This window comes from Malus domestica, chromosome 07 (assembly GCF_042453785.1).
Source record: "Malus domestica chromosome 07, GDT2T_hap1".
Classification (NCBI taxonomy): Eukaryota; Viridiplantae; Streptophyta; class Magnoliopsida; order Rosales; family Rosaceae; genus Malus; species Malus domestica.
Genome location: NC_091667.1, coordinates 43,696 through 56,954, shown reverse-complemented (window position 1 = coordinate 56,954; position 13,259 = coordinate 43,696). Strand labels below are relative to the sequence as shown.

Below are 13,259 nucleotides of genomic sequence, written 5' to 3'. Positions count from 1 at the left end.
TTTGTATTTGATGATTTTGGGTTACAATCTCTCTCTATTTTGATCCTCTGATTCGATCTCCGTAAGGTATTGATTTGTGGATGTTTCGTTGATCCAAGGGCCGTCGAGGCTTGATCTTGGATGAACTGTTGGAAGTTTCTTCAAAGGGCCGTGGGCTTGATCTTTGAAGGTGGATTTGAGCGGATCTTCAATGAGCCGTTGCGACTTGATCTTGAGGATGAGTGTTTCTTCAAGGGCCGTTGAGGCTTGATCTTGAATAATGGTGATGAACGGATCTTCAAGGGCTTTTTGGGCTTGATCTTGAAGAATAGTGATGAACGGATCTTCAAGGGCTTTTGGGCTTGATCTTGAAGAACGGTTGGATGTGTGGATTTGTCGACGTTGTTGATCCAAAGGGCCGTTGGGGCTTGATCTTGGATGAACGGATGATGAACGATGGTGCTTTCTTCAAGGACCGTCGGGGCTTGATCTTGAATTGGTGGAAGTTCTTCAAGGGCCTTTGGGGCTTGATCTTGAATTGGTGGATGGTTGATCCAAGGGCCGTCAGGGCTTGATCTTAGAAGAACGATGAACGAGGAACGAAGAACACTTTCTTCAAGGGCCGTCGGGGCTTTGATCTTGAATTGGTGGATGATTGTTGATCCAAAGGGCCGTTGGGGCTTGATCTTGGAAGAACGATGAACGAAGAACGAAGAACACTTTCTTTAAGGGCCGTCGGGGCTTGATCTTGAATTGGTGATTGTTAATCCAAGGGCCGTCGGGGCTTGATCTTGGAAGAACGATGAACGAAGAACGAAGAACGCTTTCTTGATTCTTCGGGAACCTGGATGCTTGAGAACTTCGGAGTTTCAGAGCTTCAAAGCTTCAAGAATTTTGCCTAATGATTTTGGTTCCTCCTCTAATGAATGAATTAGCCTTCTATTTATAGAAATTTCCAAGGCCTAATTTTGAATATAATATTCCAGATGAAATAAGTCGTTTTTGCCAGGTGTTGACACGTGTCCTGTTTGATGACTTTTCCAACTTATTTTGATTTTTTGTTTAGACACACGCTACGTGTAAAATTTATGTAATACATGAGCGTTGAAACTTTGATTTATCGGTCAACATTTATTTACCGAAATTTCGATGTTTACAGTTATCAAAGGGCTGCAAAATTAAGATACTTATGTTGAGAATGAATCTCACATTAAATAAATGAGAGACCTTACATATGCTTATAAGTAGTTTGACATTACCTTTATTGTTAATTAATTTTATGATAGACTAACTTCTTCAACTTATACACTTTATGATATAAGCTTTTAAGGGAAGGGATCCCTATTTTTTATATATATATAGAAATGGAGATTAATTGTGGGGGCCCATACCACATCAAACTTTAACGATCTAAACTGTTTATTTTTCAAGATGCACCTCATAGATCATCCTTGCAAAATTTTAGCCAAATTAGAAATATTTGAAGCATTTAATTGAGTTCAAAGAAATTGATGAACACTTTGTTCTCTATGAAATTGAAATTTCATCATGATAATTAAATAGGCAAATAATTTCAGATTGAATTGAATTTTTGCAAAAAAGATTTATGAATTGAGTCTTACAAAATAGACCGTTTGGATCGTTGAAGTTCGAAGTGAAGTGGGTCTCTTAACTAATTCTCATTTTTTAAGAAAAATGAGAATCCCTTCCCTTATAAAGTCCGCTTTCTTTTCTAATATAAGCAGATAAATAACATTAGTGATTAGTATTGGGCAACAAGAAAGATGATAAATAACATTAGTGATTAGTATTCGCAAAAAGAAAGATGAATAAACTATTAGTATTCGACAAAAAGAAAGATGAATAAACTATGTGGTATTTGCCAAAAAAAAAAAAAACTATGTGGTAAGGAAAGAATGATTCATTTTTTGTGGTACAGTTATGGCAGGTGCATTTTCTTTAGTTAATTGTTTTGTTTTACAGGTCGAATTTACAGCTTTTTGAGGAGAGCTCTTCAATATACGAATATGATTTGATAATTTTCATATCAAAGGCAACTCTAAAACGGAGCACAATAAACGAGATACAAATTCTGTGGAAAATTTCATCGATCATTAAGAATATCTTTGATATTTACTGGAGCAAATTTCTGGTTGCATAATCAATCATATTTGGAGCATACCCTTAAATTAAGGGCCTTAATCGTTGTATATGTTGGATTTATCCAATATAAATCAACCTTTAAGTGGTCTACTATATGTAATAGGAATGTAATATTGGAGAATAATGTTAATTATGATTTGATCTCTTAAAGATATCAATCTTATATAAAGTGTCTTATATTGGAAATAGGATTGATGGAATCCTTAATAATATATGATTATGATATTTTACTTGAGAGCCAAGAAATGAGAGTTTTAGTTTTCCCTTATGGACGGAATCTAAGACTTTTTGGCTAGTATATAAACACCGGTCCCTGCTAACCCTAGACACGACAACTAAGGCTTCCCATAGAGCATTGTCATAAAGCTAGGAGTTTACAGAAGAGTTGGTGTTTCTGTTTGTCACGGCAAACATAAAGATTGGAGTTTTATCGATGACGTCTTGCTTGCATGGCTACTGCATCTTCGGTAACTACCATTGGAATCAGGTCAGTCACTCTTCGTTTGTGTTTTAATTGTATAACCTTATAAGGCTAACAATTGGTATCAGAGTCACTGGTTATATGATTAAAACCTATTAGGTTTAATATTGGATTATATAATATTATGTGTTTAATCCAAGTTATTACATATACTCGGCAACATCACCATGCTGTTTAAATCAGTTTCAACATAGCCTTTGCTTGCCATTGGAAATTGGACTACGCTTAGAGGCTCTTTTGATCAAGCATGAATTAAATTATAGAATTGAAGAATGAAATTTAAAAATCATATAGGAATTGGAATCCTATAATGATATAGGTACGTAAAGAAGCATATATGTAAGGCGTAGTATTATTTTTAAAGTATTTTACAGTGGGAACTCTATTATTCTTTTAACTAGCAGCAAGTCGTTAAGTTTCCTTTGCTCCAAATGTTAAAAGTTTTAAATGGGAGGGTTCTATGATGAATAGCTCAAATTCATGGAAATCAGTGTGTTTGGAAAAGGTTGAATTTTTACTGGATAAGGTAAATGTCTCGGACAACGTATTGGAGGTTCTTTGCAACCTGCTCAGGTTCAGAATTCCAACTCTGAACAAAGCAGCAACCAAATATAACAGGAAATAATCGCTTGTGTTGGAAAATTGCATGCGCATGCAATTTCTAAGACTAATTATATACAAGGTTTACATGTAAAATTTTTATCATGACACTTGTATTTTACGTGTGTTTGCTTGATCAACAAAAGCCAATTTGATTAGTCAAAATAGATTACCACCAATAGTTCTGATAAAGAAATGACTAAGAAAGTTTGATTAGCGTCAGTTTATTGGATTAACAACGATTGAAAATCATGGAATATTTCAGAGTTTCTATTTCAATTTTCATGCTAATGTTTTGGTTGATTTACCATGTGCCACTGATGATCTCAATTTTTGTAAGCATGCTATATTTGTTCTGACCTTACTGAAGAGGCCCTCCGATTAGCAAGCAGAACGAAGTCATCTACCAAAGCAAAATTGTTTGTTTCATTGACTTTTAATTTCCATGATGGTTTATGGTATTTTGGTTGATATATATTCAAGTTGATCCCTGAAAGCTTAAATTGGTAATAAGATAAAGATATAATTGCATGAGTGATGTGCTAATTATTGTAGAGCATGGACATACAATGATTACCATGTATCGGTTAAGTATGTCATGAATATGGATCCAATTATTATATATTTTGGCAATACGTATCTAAATTGGCATATGCTTATTGAATAAGAACTAATATTATTTTCCATGAATTGCATTCTATATGAATTGCTACGAGTGATACGTTAATGCGACAAGAAACAATTGCATAAGTGCCAGCAATTGTTGGATCAAGCAAGTATATATAATTTTCTAAAGCCAATTATGCATCTACAGTTCGCATAGCAGGTATATGTATTTACATTTGTTCTAACCTTGCATTGGAGAATTTCTTAAGATTCCTCAGTGGAACAAGCCCAATGAAGAGGTTCGTATTACATCGGTATATGAAATTCTGGTATGATCTTTCCTTTTGGTCTTCATGATAAATTATATAAGGAATGGTTATGTTGGATTCATGAAGTGTTATATTGTTCTTGCAAAATCCAACCATCTCGTGACGTCCTTCTGATTGTAGGAGACATAATTAGTCATATCCTATAATTTATCAATACTATTGGGATATGTTATGCCTATGATTGTAATAACATATATTACAATAGTGTTGCAGGGAAGCATACGCTAAGTTTTATACATGTCAACTATATACATGTATGTTAATGAATTTGATAAAATTCCCATACATGAAAGTAAGTCATAAAGATTTTGGCAACATTTGTTAAGCAAATGGCGTGTATAGTGTTGCTTGTATGGCTAATTTGCTTCAAGCATGAGATTACATATTTTCAATATTGTCGTGGGTTTTGGACTATAGTGAATTGTAGTTTTGTTTCCACTAATTTTCACAAGATGAGAATGAACTTTTATGCCATTAATAGCACAAGAAATATGCATGACTAATCAATCAGGTTTGTCTACAATTTGCTTTCTTATCTCAATAGTCATTTAAATTATACATGACTAGTTAACTATAAAAATTGATTTATAATTTGTGGATTGACTGAGAATGACAGAAAGCGTCCAGTGACAAGAACAAGGGTATTATACAAATGAATAAGGTTTGTAGTAGTTATGTGACAGTTCTCATTTATATTTTTATTCTTATATGAGAATTTTGGTTGGTCATGTGATTTTATATATGTTTACAAAGAAGTGGTGAATATATGAAGGCATGAGGTATGTAATCCATTCAAAGTATGTGGCTTAATTGACAAACATGAATTTTCAAACATGTATTATTGTTTGTGGTTTTTCCTATGCCTAAAGAATTTAAACAGTGCTTTGATTAGTAGTTTTTATATGCCATAAGGGGAGAAGAAAAGAAACTTTTCAAGGCTAATGTAGGGCATATATTGGAGATGTTTTCTATGGAAGAAAATAATTTTGGTTGTTCCTTTTACTTAATTTGGTAATTACAAAGCTAATGCATGATTTTAATGCTCTATGTTTAGTAGTTTTGTACTACGGAAAGAAATATATAAAAGGAAAGGAACCCGTTTGATTTGAGTGATTTAGCTTTTAAATTAAAGGAATGTATTGTTCTTTCCCATTAAATAAAGTATTTCTATTAAGTAATTGACTCCATAATGATAAGTATTGACATTCTTGTGGTGGAATAAAACTTGTTCTATATGTGATTAATCTCTTTCAAGTATGCTGTCAGGTTTTTTGAGATTAATTTAATGTCAAAAGGAGTCATGAAGGAATTAGTGCCATTTGTTGGCAAGACTCAAAGCTTGAATCAGATTATCATAATTTTGTCACTTACAGTTAATTAATCCATGTGACTTCTTGTATTGTTTCAGGGTGGAGTTGACCAATGCCTTTTCAACTAAGCAAGACGCAACGGCTTAGTTGACGATGAGACTATGTTTTTGAGTTACTTCGGTCAACTTTGCATCTTAATTAGAATAAAAGGGATAATCTTCTTGCCTACAGGTGTGGATTACTTCTTTTAGTTTAATTAAGATGGCATAGTATGGGTTTTATTTCACAGAAGTTGTGAAAACCTTCATCTTGCCTACAGGTGTTGAAGTTTTTCATGAAGGAACTTTTGTGACATAAAATCTAGTACTAGAAACTAGTTAATTTTCTTGCCTACAGGTGTAAATTAATTTAGTTTCATGAAGTTTATTGGGATAAAGTTCCATGCCATTAGTGACAAATATTTCCACAATGAGCCCCATAAAAGGTTGTGGTTTGAAGACATGGAAATCATTTGCATCATGATGTATTTTGTATCTCTTCATGAGACTTGTTGATGCAAAGTATTGGACCCATGAAGGTTAATCAATGATTGCTAAGGTACGCATTGTTTAAGTCTTATGCTTGTAAATCTTTTCAATTTGAATTATGATGTCGGTTTAGAGGATGAAATTTGACTACTAAAGTTTCCTTTGGACATCGAAATTGAAATGATATGAAATTGAATTTGTTATGGATATATAAATTCATGATAGATGCACATAATTGTTTCTGGCAGATTGCGTGTCTTGATTTAAATCAGGTGAATGACACGTCTAATGATCACCAAATGACCTGAATTTTGGATATGTTCAACATATAGATGTCTATTACGTGTCTACAAATTTTCGTAATTTTCTGCCATGTATGTTAATTATGATGAATTTACTAGTAACCCATGCTCGTATAGACAGTATTTACTGACAGATTGTGTTAGTTCTTTTGAGACGTCACTTTAGACTATTATTTGACCCAAAACAGCTCCATTTTTTTATCTTACGAAGATTAGTATGTCTATTTTGGTCAGTATCACTTTGGTAGCAATCAAGCTTGTAAATTAATTATGATAAATTCTAAAGTAAGTGTAACTCATTGCTGAAATTCTGTTTGACAACTTTATGTTGGTTGTGATGTCTATTTTATTATGTCTAATATATAAAGAAATTTTCTTTAGGTACATCTTTGAAAGAATATATTAACGAGTGTTTGCCCAAATGAGAGAATTAGTGAACGAAAATTGGGCTTCACACTCATTAACTTATTTGCAAGCATAAACTCTGATAACTTAGTGGGAGTTGTTCTAAAATTTTGAGCACTAAGTGGACTTGCATGAATCTATTAAAGCATTATTCTATCTTCCATGAATTTGTGTTACTTGAATGTCTATAATATGTTTAAGTTGCACAAATGGATACTTGGTATATGCGTACATTTTCTATTACTTGCAATCATTTAGATTTCTCGATTGATCATATTGTTTTGGGGCTCATAAGGACTTAGCATAAATGTGGACTTATTAATACATATAAGATGGTTGTTGGATACATGTTTTGTGTAACAGCAGTGAATGTTTTCAAGCTTAGTTGTACCTTTCATTGAGGTAATATGCATTCATTGACTAAGTAAGGCTACTCCCAAAGGCATATTTTCAAAAGTATGATTTAAGTATTGATTTGCAAAATAAGTAACGATGTTGCAGATCAGTGGGAGTTTGAGTTTCGTGTTAGTAATGCTTTACAGTTGCAGATGACCTATAAGGTATGTATAGAATCCATGTATTCATATTAATCTCCAGTTGGATTCATTAAGTCATATTTTTCGTGTGCTAGTCAATCATCTGATGAAATATATATCAGATTTCAAGTTGTTATCAAATTGCATATTAAATGTCATGGCATGGTTTGTGCACTACCTCAGTTGTGAGGATTTCCATCTTGCCCGCAGGTGTTGGAAATCACTATGAAAGTAACTGGTATGGTGCATAGATCAGTGTCAAAAACATATTAATTCATCTTGCTCACAAGTGTTGAATTAATTTGTTTTATGAAGTTTTGGGATATTTTACTTGGACATGTGCCTATTTGGTATTTTCAGTTGTGTCCGTTGGCTACAAACATTGTTTGTATTATTATTGATCTAATGAAAGTGATGCATGATTGTTTTGGAGATGTATTCACACCTACAGGTTATGGTGGTTTCATTAGATGAAGGATATCTGCATTGGCAGATTTAAGGCTTCGAAGAAGCATAAAGTGTAACTTGTGAGTTACAATAAGGTGGACCTGAGATGATATAAAGTAAGACATTTTGGTTAATTTAAAGTTTAATTTTAAAGTTTCATCTCTTGATCATAATTTGTGTTTCATGTAAATGATGATCTTAGCATGTGTGATTATGAAGGTTCTGGGTTGTGTCAACTCTACAACCTTGTTAGTTCCATGTTAAGAAATGCATTTGACAGAAGCTGCATTAAGGACGAGATGTAATCACTGTTACATGGCCACTAAAGTGACATTAGTCTCCAATCTCAAGTATAAACATGAATATTACATTTTGTAGACCAAGTGGGAGAATGTTGGATTTATCCAATATAAATCAACCTTTAAGTGGTCTACTATATGTAATAGGAATGTAATATTGGAGAATAATGTTAATTGTGATTTGATCTCTTAAAGATATCAATCTTATATAAGGTGTCTTATATTGGAAATAGGATTGATGGAATCCTTAATAATATATGATTATGATATTTTACTTGAGAGCCAAGAAAGGAGAGTTTTAGTTTTCCCTTATGGACGGAATCTAAGACTTTTTGGCTAGTATATAAACACCGGTCCCTGCTAACCCTAGACACGACAACTAAGGCTTCCCATAGAGCATTGTCATAAAGCTAAGAGTTTACAGAAGAGTTGGTGTTTCTGTTTGTCACGGCAAACATAAAGATTGGAGTTTTATCGATGACGTCTTGCTTGCATGGCTACTGCATCTTCGGTAACTACCATTGGAATCAGGTCAGTCACTCTTCGTTTGTGTTTTAATTGTATAACCTTATAAGGCTAACAGTATATAGGTTCCTAATTTTCCTCATGTAATACTTGATAGGTTACTATTTCGATGAGTTTGAAAATAAGATCCATCTGTATGTCTTTCAAAACAAAACAAGGCTCCATTGGCTTGATTGTTCAACAACCTTTAACAAGCGCATGCATATGCTTACGTGTGGGATAAAGCAGCACGTGTTGTATCCGCAACGCGTCGCACAAATGTGATGAAGAATATCAGGGTTAACTCTATACCGTACTAGCTAATCAAAGGAACTAAAACAAATCTGGAAATTTTGATGAATTAGCTAATGCATGACCTTTCAGTCATTATCTTCCTCAAGTCCAAGTGGAAAACGAGAATAGCAAATAAAAGAAAAAATAAATCATGCAGATGTCATCTATCTAAATATCTATATTACACAGAACAAGTTTTAAGCTCATACCGTGACAGATCCGCTTAAACTTAATTAATAATGTTACATGAGTACACAAACCAAGCATATTATGATCAATGGCGGAGCCTAAAATCGTTATTTGAACAGGTTTAGGTGACATAATATTGCAAATAATGGAGATTACGATAACATTATACATTAACACTAGCCCAACATTATATTAACAGTAGCCCAAGCAACCTACTACAAATAAAATTCAATTGTTGAGGCTACACTTTGGGGCATGTTTACCATGTGTTAGAGACCTTTACTATAGATGGAAACATATTGTATCATCTCAAAACATAATGGTTGGTCTCTTGCCATTCTTGTTGTGCTACGAAGATAAGTATGTAGATGCTCAATTGTGATTGATCACATTGAACGTGATCAGTCGAGTTCTTGCAAGGGAATTTTAACGACATGTCAAGTAAGTAACTCATTAGTTATAATAATGCAAATTAATCCCCAGACATAAGTCATCATTGTCTGACATGCGGATAGGTTCGTGACTATGTGATTATGCACTACACTTCCAAAGTGGTTTACTTAGAGGTCATCTTCTTTGGTGGCTTTGGAGAACTCTCTTCAAGAAAAGGAAAAACACTTCCATGGAGATTTTGAAGGCCTTTCTAAAAGGTGTTAATTTGGCTCTACGAACTAAAGAGAGTCTTCAAGGGTAATCATCTCATACGCTACTCTTTAACTTTAGAATAAGTTTGGTTCATCAACACTTGGGTCTTCAAGATTTTGAGAAAATGATTTAGTTTTGAATATATGCATCCCTAGCTTCCGCCTTTAGTTTGATATTTACCATGATTATTCAATGAATCCTCTAATTTAAGGCCAAATTGGATTCATGGTCCATATGGTGATAAGGTATTCAAAAAATCGCCCATATGGTAAAAAAATTAGGATTTAAACCCTTGTGATGAAGGTTACTAGCAAATTTAACCCAAATGTGAGATTTATGTTGAACATCAGTTAAATGTAGGGATAAAAGTGTCCAAACACTCTTTCTTTTTAGCCTTCTTCTTTCTTCCCTCTTTCTGTCTTTTGTTGTGCCTTGTTCACTTTGCACTGCTAAGATTCACCAGTCCATCGTAAGCTCTGTAAAACACATAAATATATGGAGGGCATTATGACGTTTGTTTTTCTTTTGTATTGTATAAGAGTAAACTAGAGTAACAAACAAAATATAAAAAGGTCAATTGTTCAAAAAAAAAATAATAAACCAAGCCTTAAGCTGCTGCTGCTAAATCGGAAAATCTCTCTCATCTCATCTCATGCTCCGGTTTGGTAATTGCTGCTGCTAAGACAAAGAAGCAGAAAAAGAAGAAGAAAAAGAAGAAGAAGAAGAAAAGCAGTCAGCCAGTTACTGTCACTGCCACTGCCTGCAAGCACTTTTTCATAAACTTGTAATTCTTCTGTCGTCATTTGTCATCATTTGTCGTCACTCTCTTCTTCTTCTTCCTTATGTGCTGCCAGTGGTGCTAATGTAGAGGGCGGTGTTGCTGAGGCGCTTGAGGGTGAGCTAGCGCTTGCAGACGAGGGAGCAAGCATCACGACTGGGCTTGGAGTCAAGCAGCCGAAAGACCTGGATGATCAGTATGCAAGGAGACATGTGTTGATCCGATTGTGGCCTTGCATTGCATCGTGGAGGTAATTACAAAGACACAGAGAGAGGAATAGAAGGCTAGCATAAATAAAAAGTGTGGTTGGACATTTTTATCCTTATACTTAACTGAGTTTAACATAAGTTTGTTTTTTGGGTTAATTTTACTAATAATCTTCACTACAAGGGTTTAAATCCTAATTTTTTTTACCACATGGACAATCCTCCGAATACTCTATCATCACGGGGACTATTAATCCAATTTGGCCCTAATTTAACAAAAGTTACTTCAACCCGTTAAGGGGACCTTTTATTTCGTTATTTGTTTTATATATGGAACGTTTGATTGAATATCTTCACAATCTCACTACTGTGGAGTAAACAATAATCCCAAAATTCTGGAGATGATACATGCGTTTTTTTTTTCCAAAGAAAACAAGATTTCCATCATTAAATGGGCAAAGTATACAAATATTCCTACGCGCAGCTCAACATCCTTGAAGGTTTAAGCAGTTGAATAGGACTGCTCAAAACTGTTAACAATAGCTATGGAATCTGAAAGATCAGAAAAGACTAGAGAGAGAAAGAGAGAAAGCTTAGAAAGAGAGGGAAAATTGTAACTAATTTTTTATTTCTTCAGTTCTCATCTATTACAAGAGATATTTCACTATAAATACTTGTCAACCTATCTATCTCAACTCATATAATCCAATGACACATGTCACAATCTTGACCACTAATATACTCTAACATTCCCCCTCAATCTTATGTCTTAGGTAAACCAAGCATAAGATTGGAACAATGAGTGGTAAACAAAGGGGAACATAAACCCTTGGTGAAAATATCGGCAAATTGAGCTTGGGAAGCAACAAATTGCAGAGATATAACACCTTGTTGAACCCTTTCCCGCACAAAGTGACAATCCACCTCGATGTGTTTGGCTTTAGAATGCAAAACCGGATTGGTAGCCAAAGCCATAGCAGAGACATTGTCACAATGTAAACTGGGAGGAGAGGAAATGTCAAGATGAAGATCCTTCAAAAGTTGTTGAAGCCAAACAACTTCGGCAGTGGTAGTGGCCATAGCCCTGTATTCAGCCTCTGTCGATGACCGACTAACAGTATGTTATTTCTTAGAGCTCCAAGAAATGGGATTAGAGCCGAAAAAGACAACAAAACCTGTAGTAGACCGCCTATCGTTGGGATCACCAGCCCAATCAGCATCTGTGTAAGCTCGTAAGCACAGGGAACCAGGTTGAAAAAAGATGCCCCAGCCAATAGTACCACGGAGATATCGAAGAATCCGCTTGACAGCAACATAATGAGAGTCCAGAGGAGAATGCATAAATTGGCACACTTGATTCACAGAATAGGCAATATCGGGCCGTGTAAATGTTAAGTATTGAAGGGCTCCGACAATGCTCCTGTAATGTGTGGGATCGGAATAACTAGGACTGCCATGTGTGAGAAGTTTCTGATTAGGATGACAGGGTGTGAGACATGGTTTACACTCGAGCATATTCGACCGTTGCAACAGATCATGAACATATTTAGACTGATGCACAAATAAGCCCGAAGAGTGATAGTCAATTTGCAAGCCAAGAAAATAATGAAGAATCCCCAAATCCTTCATGTCAAACTCGGTGGTTAACTGAGAGATAACAGACTGAACACAAGCCTCACTATCACCAGTAAGTATGATGTCATCCACATATAACAGTAACACAACCATGTTGGTACCATTATGTTGAACAAACATGGAAGGATCGGCATAAGAAGACTTAAACCCCAATGAGAGTAAGAAAGTAGTGAACCTGTCATTCCAAGCTCGGGGAGCTTGTTTGAGTCCATAAAGTGACCTTTGTAATTTGCAAACATAGTCGGGATGAGCCTTGTTAACAAAACCCTATGGCTGGGACATATACACCTCCTCCTCAAGAAAGCCATGTAAAAAGGCATTCTTGACATCAAGTTGTTTCAGTTTCCATCCCTGAGTGGCTGCAAGAGAGAGAATAAGGCGCACAGTAGTAGGCTTCACCACCGGACTGAATGTTTCGTAATAATCCAACCCAGCTTCTTGAGAAAACCCCTTGGCCACCAAACGAGCCTTATATCTAGCAACTGACCCATCAGGATGGCGTTTGACTTTGTAAATCCATTTACAACCCACCAAATTTTTATTTGGTGGCAATGGAACAAGGTGCCAGGTATATTGCTGTAGTAAGGCATCCATTTCCTCCTGCATAGCAAGCTGCCACTGTGGAGACTTAGAAGTTGCAGAGTAAGATGTCGGTTCTTTAACAGAATCAAGATGAATGGTAGTATGATACACCTTCTTCTTCTTAGAAATCCCCGATTTAGACCGTGTCTGCATAGGATGGAAATTCTGAGAAGTCAAGGGAACAAGGTGTAAGTCCGGAGCTTGAGAAGTAGTAGTATCTGGATGCAAGTCCGAAACCATAGGAGGTTGAGACGGAGGAGTTGTTGGATGTAAGGATGAACCCATGGCAGAATCTGTGACTGAACCAGAGATGTCCATCGGTGTGGAGACAAGATCACCTTGATTGAGAATATGAGACTGAGTAATAGGACTAGGAGTATGGGAAAAAGCAGGAACACTGGCTCGAGGTAAGACAGTATGATTTAAGGAAGGATGCTCAAAG

The 13,259-nt window shown here is 35.3% G+C and overlaps 1 protein-coding gene across 1 annotated transcript; it reads right to left on the bottom strand.

Moving 5' to 3' along the window:
* Positions 1–11,362: 11,362 nt before the first annotated feature.
* On the bottom strand, positions 11,363–12,328 carry LOC114825728 (uncharacterized mitochondrial protein AtMg00810-like). Its single transcript, XM_029104753.1, has 2 exons — positions 11,776–12,328; positions 11,363–11,697 (listed from the first exon to the last, which is right to left on the bottom strand). The coding sequence occupies exons 1-2, from the start codon at positions 12,326–12,328 to the stop codon at positions 11,363–11,365; spliced, it is 888 nt and encodes a 295-aa protein (XP_028960586.1).
* Between the last annotated feature and the right edge of the window lie 931 nt (positions 12,329–13,259).

Coding starts and splice junctions, on each gene's coding strand:
- LOC114825728 (XM_029104753.1), bottom strand. CDS start 12,328: ATGGTTGTGTTACTGTTATATGTGGATGACATCATACTTACTGGTGAT. Junction 11,698..11,775: donor CGATAGGCGGTCTACTACAG/GTTTTGTTGTCT, acceptor GGTCATCGACAG/AGGCTGAATACAGGGCTATG.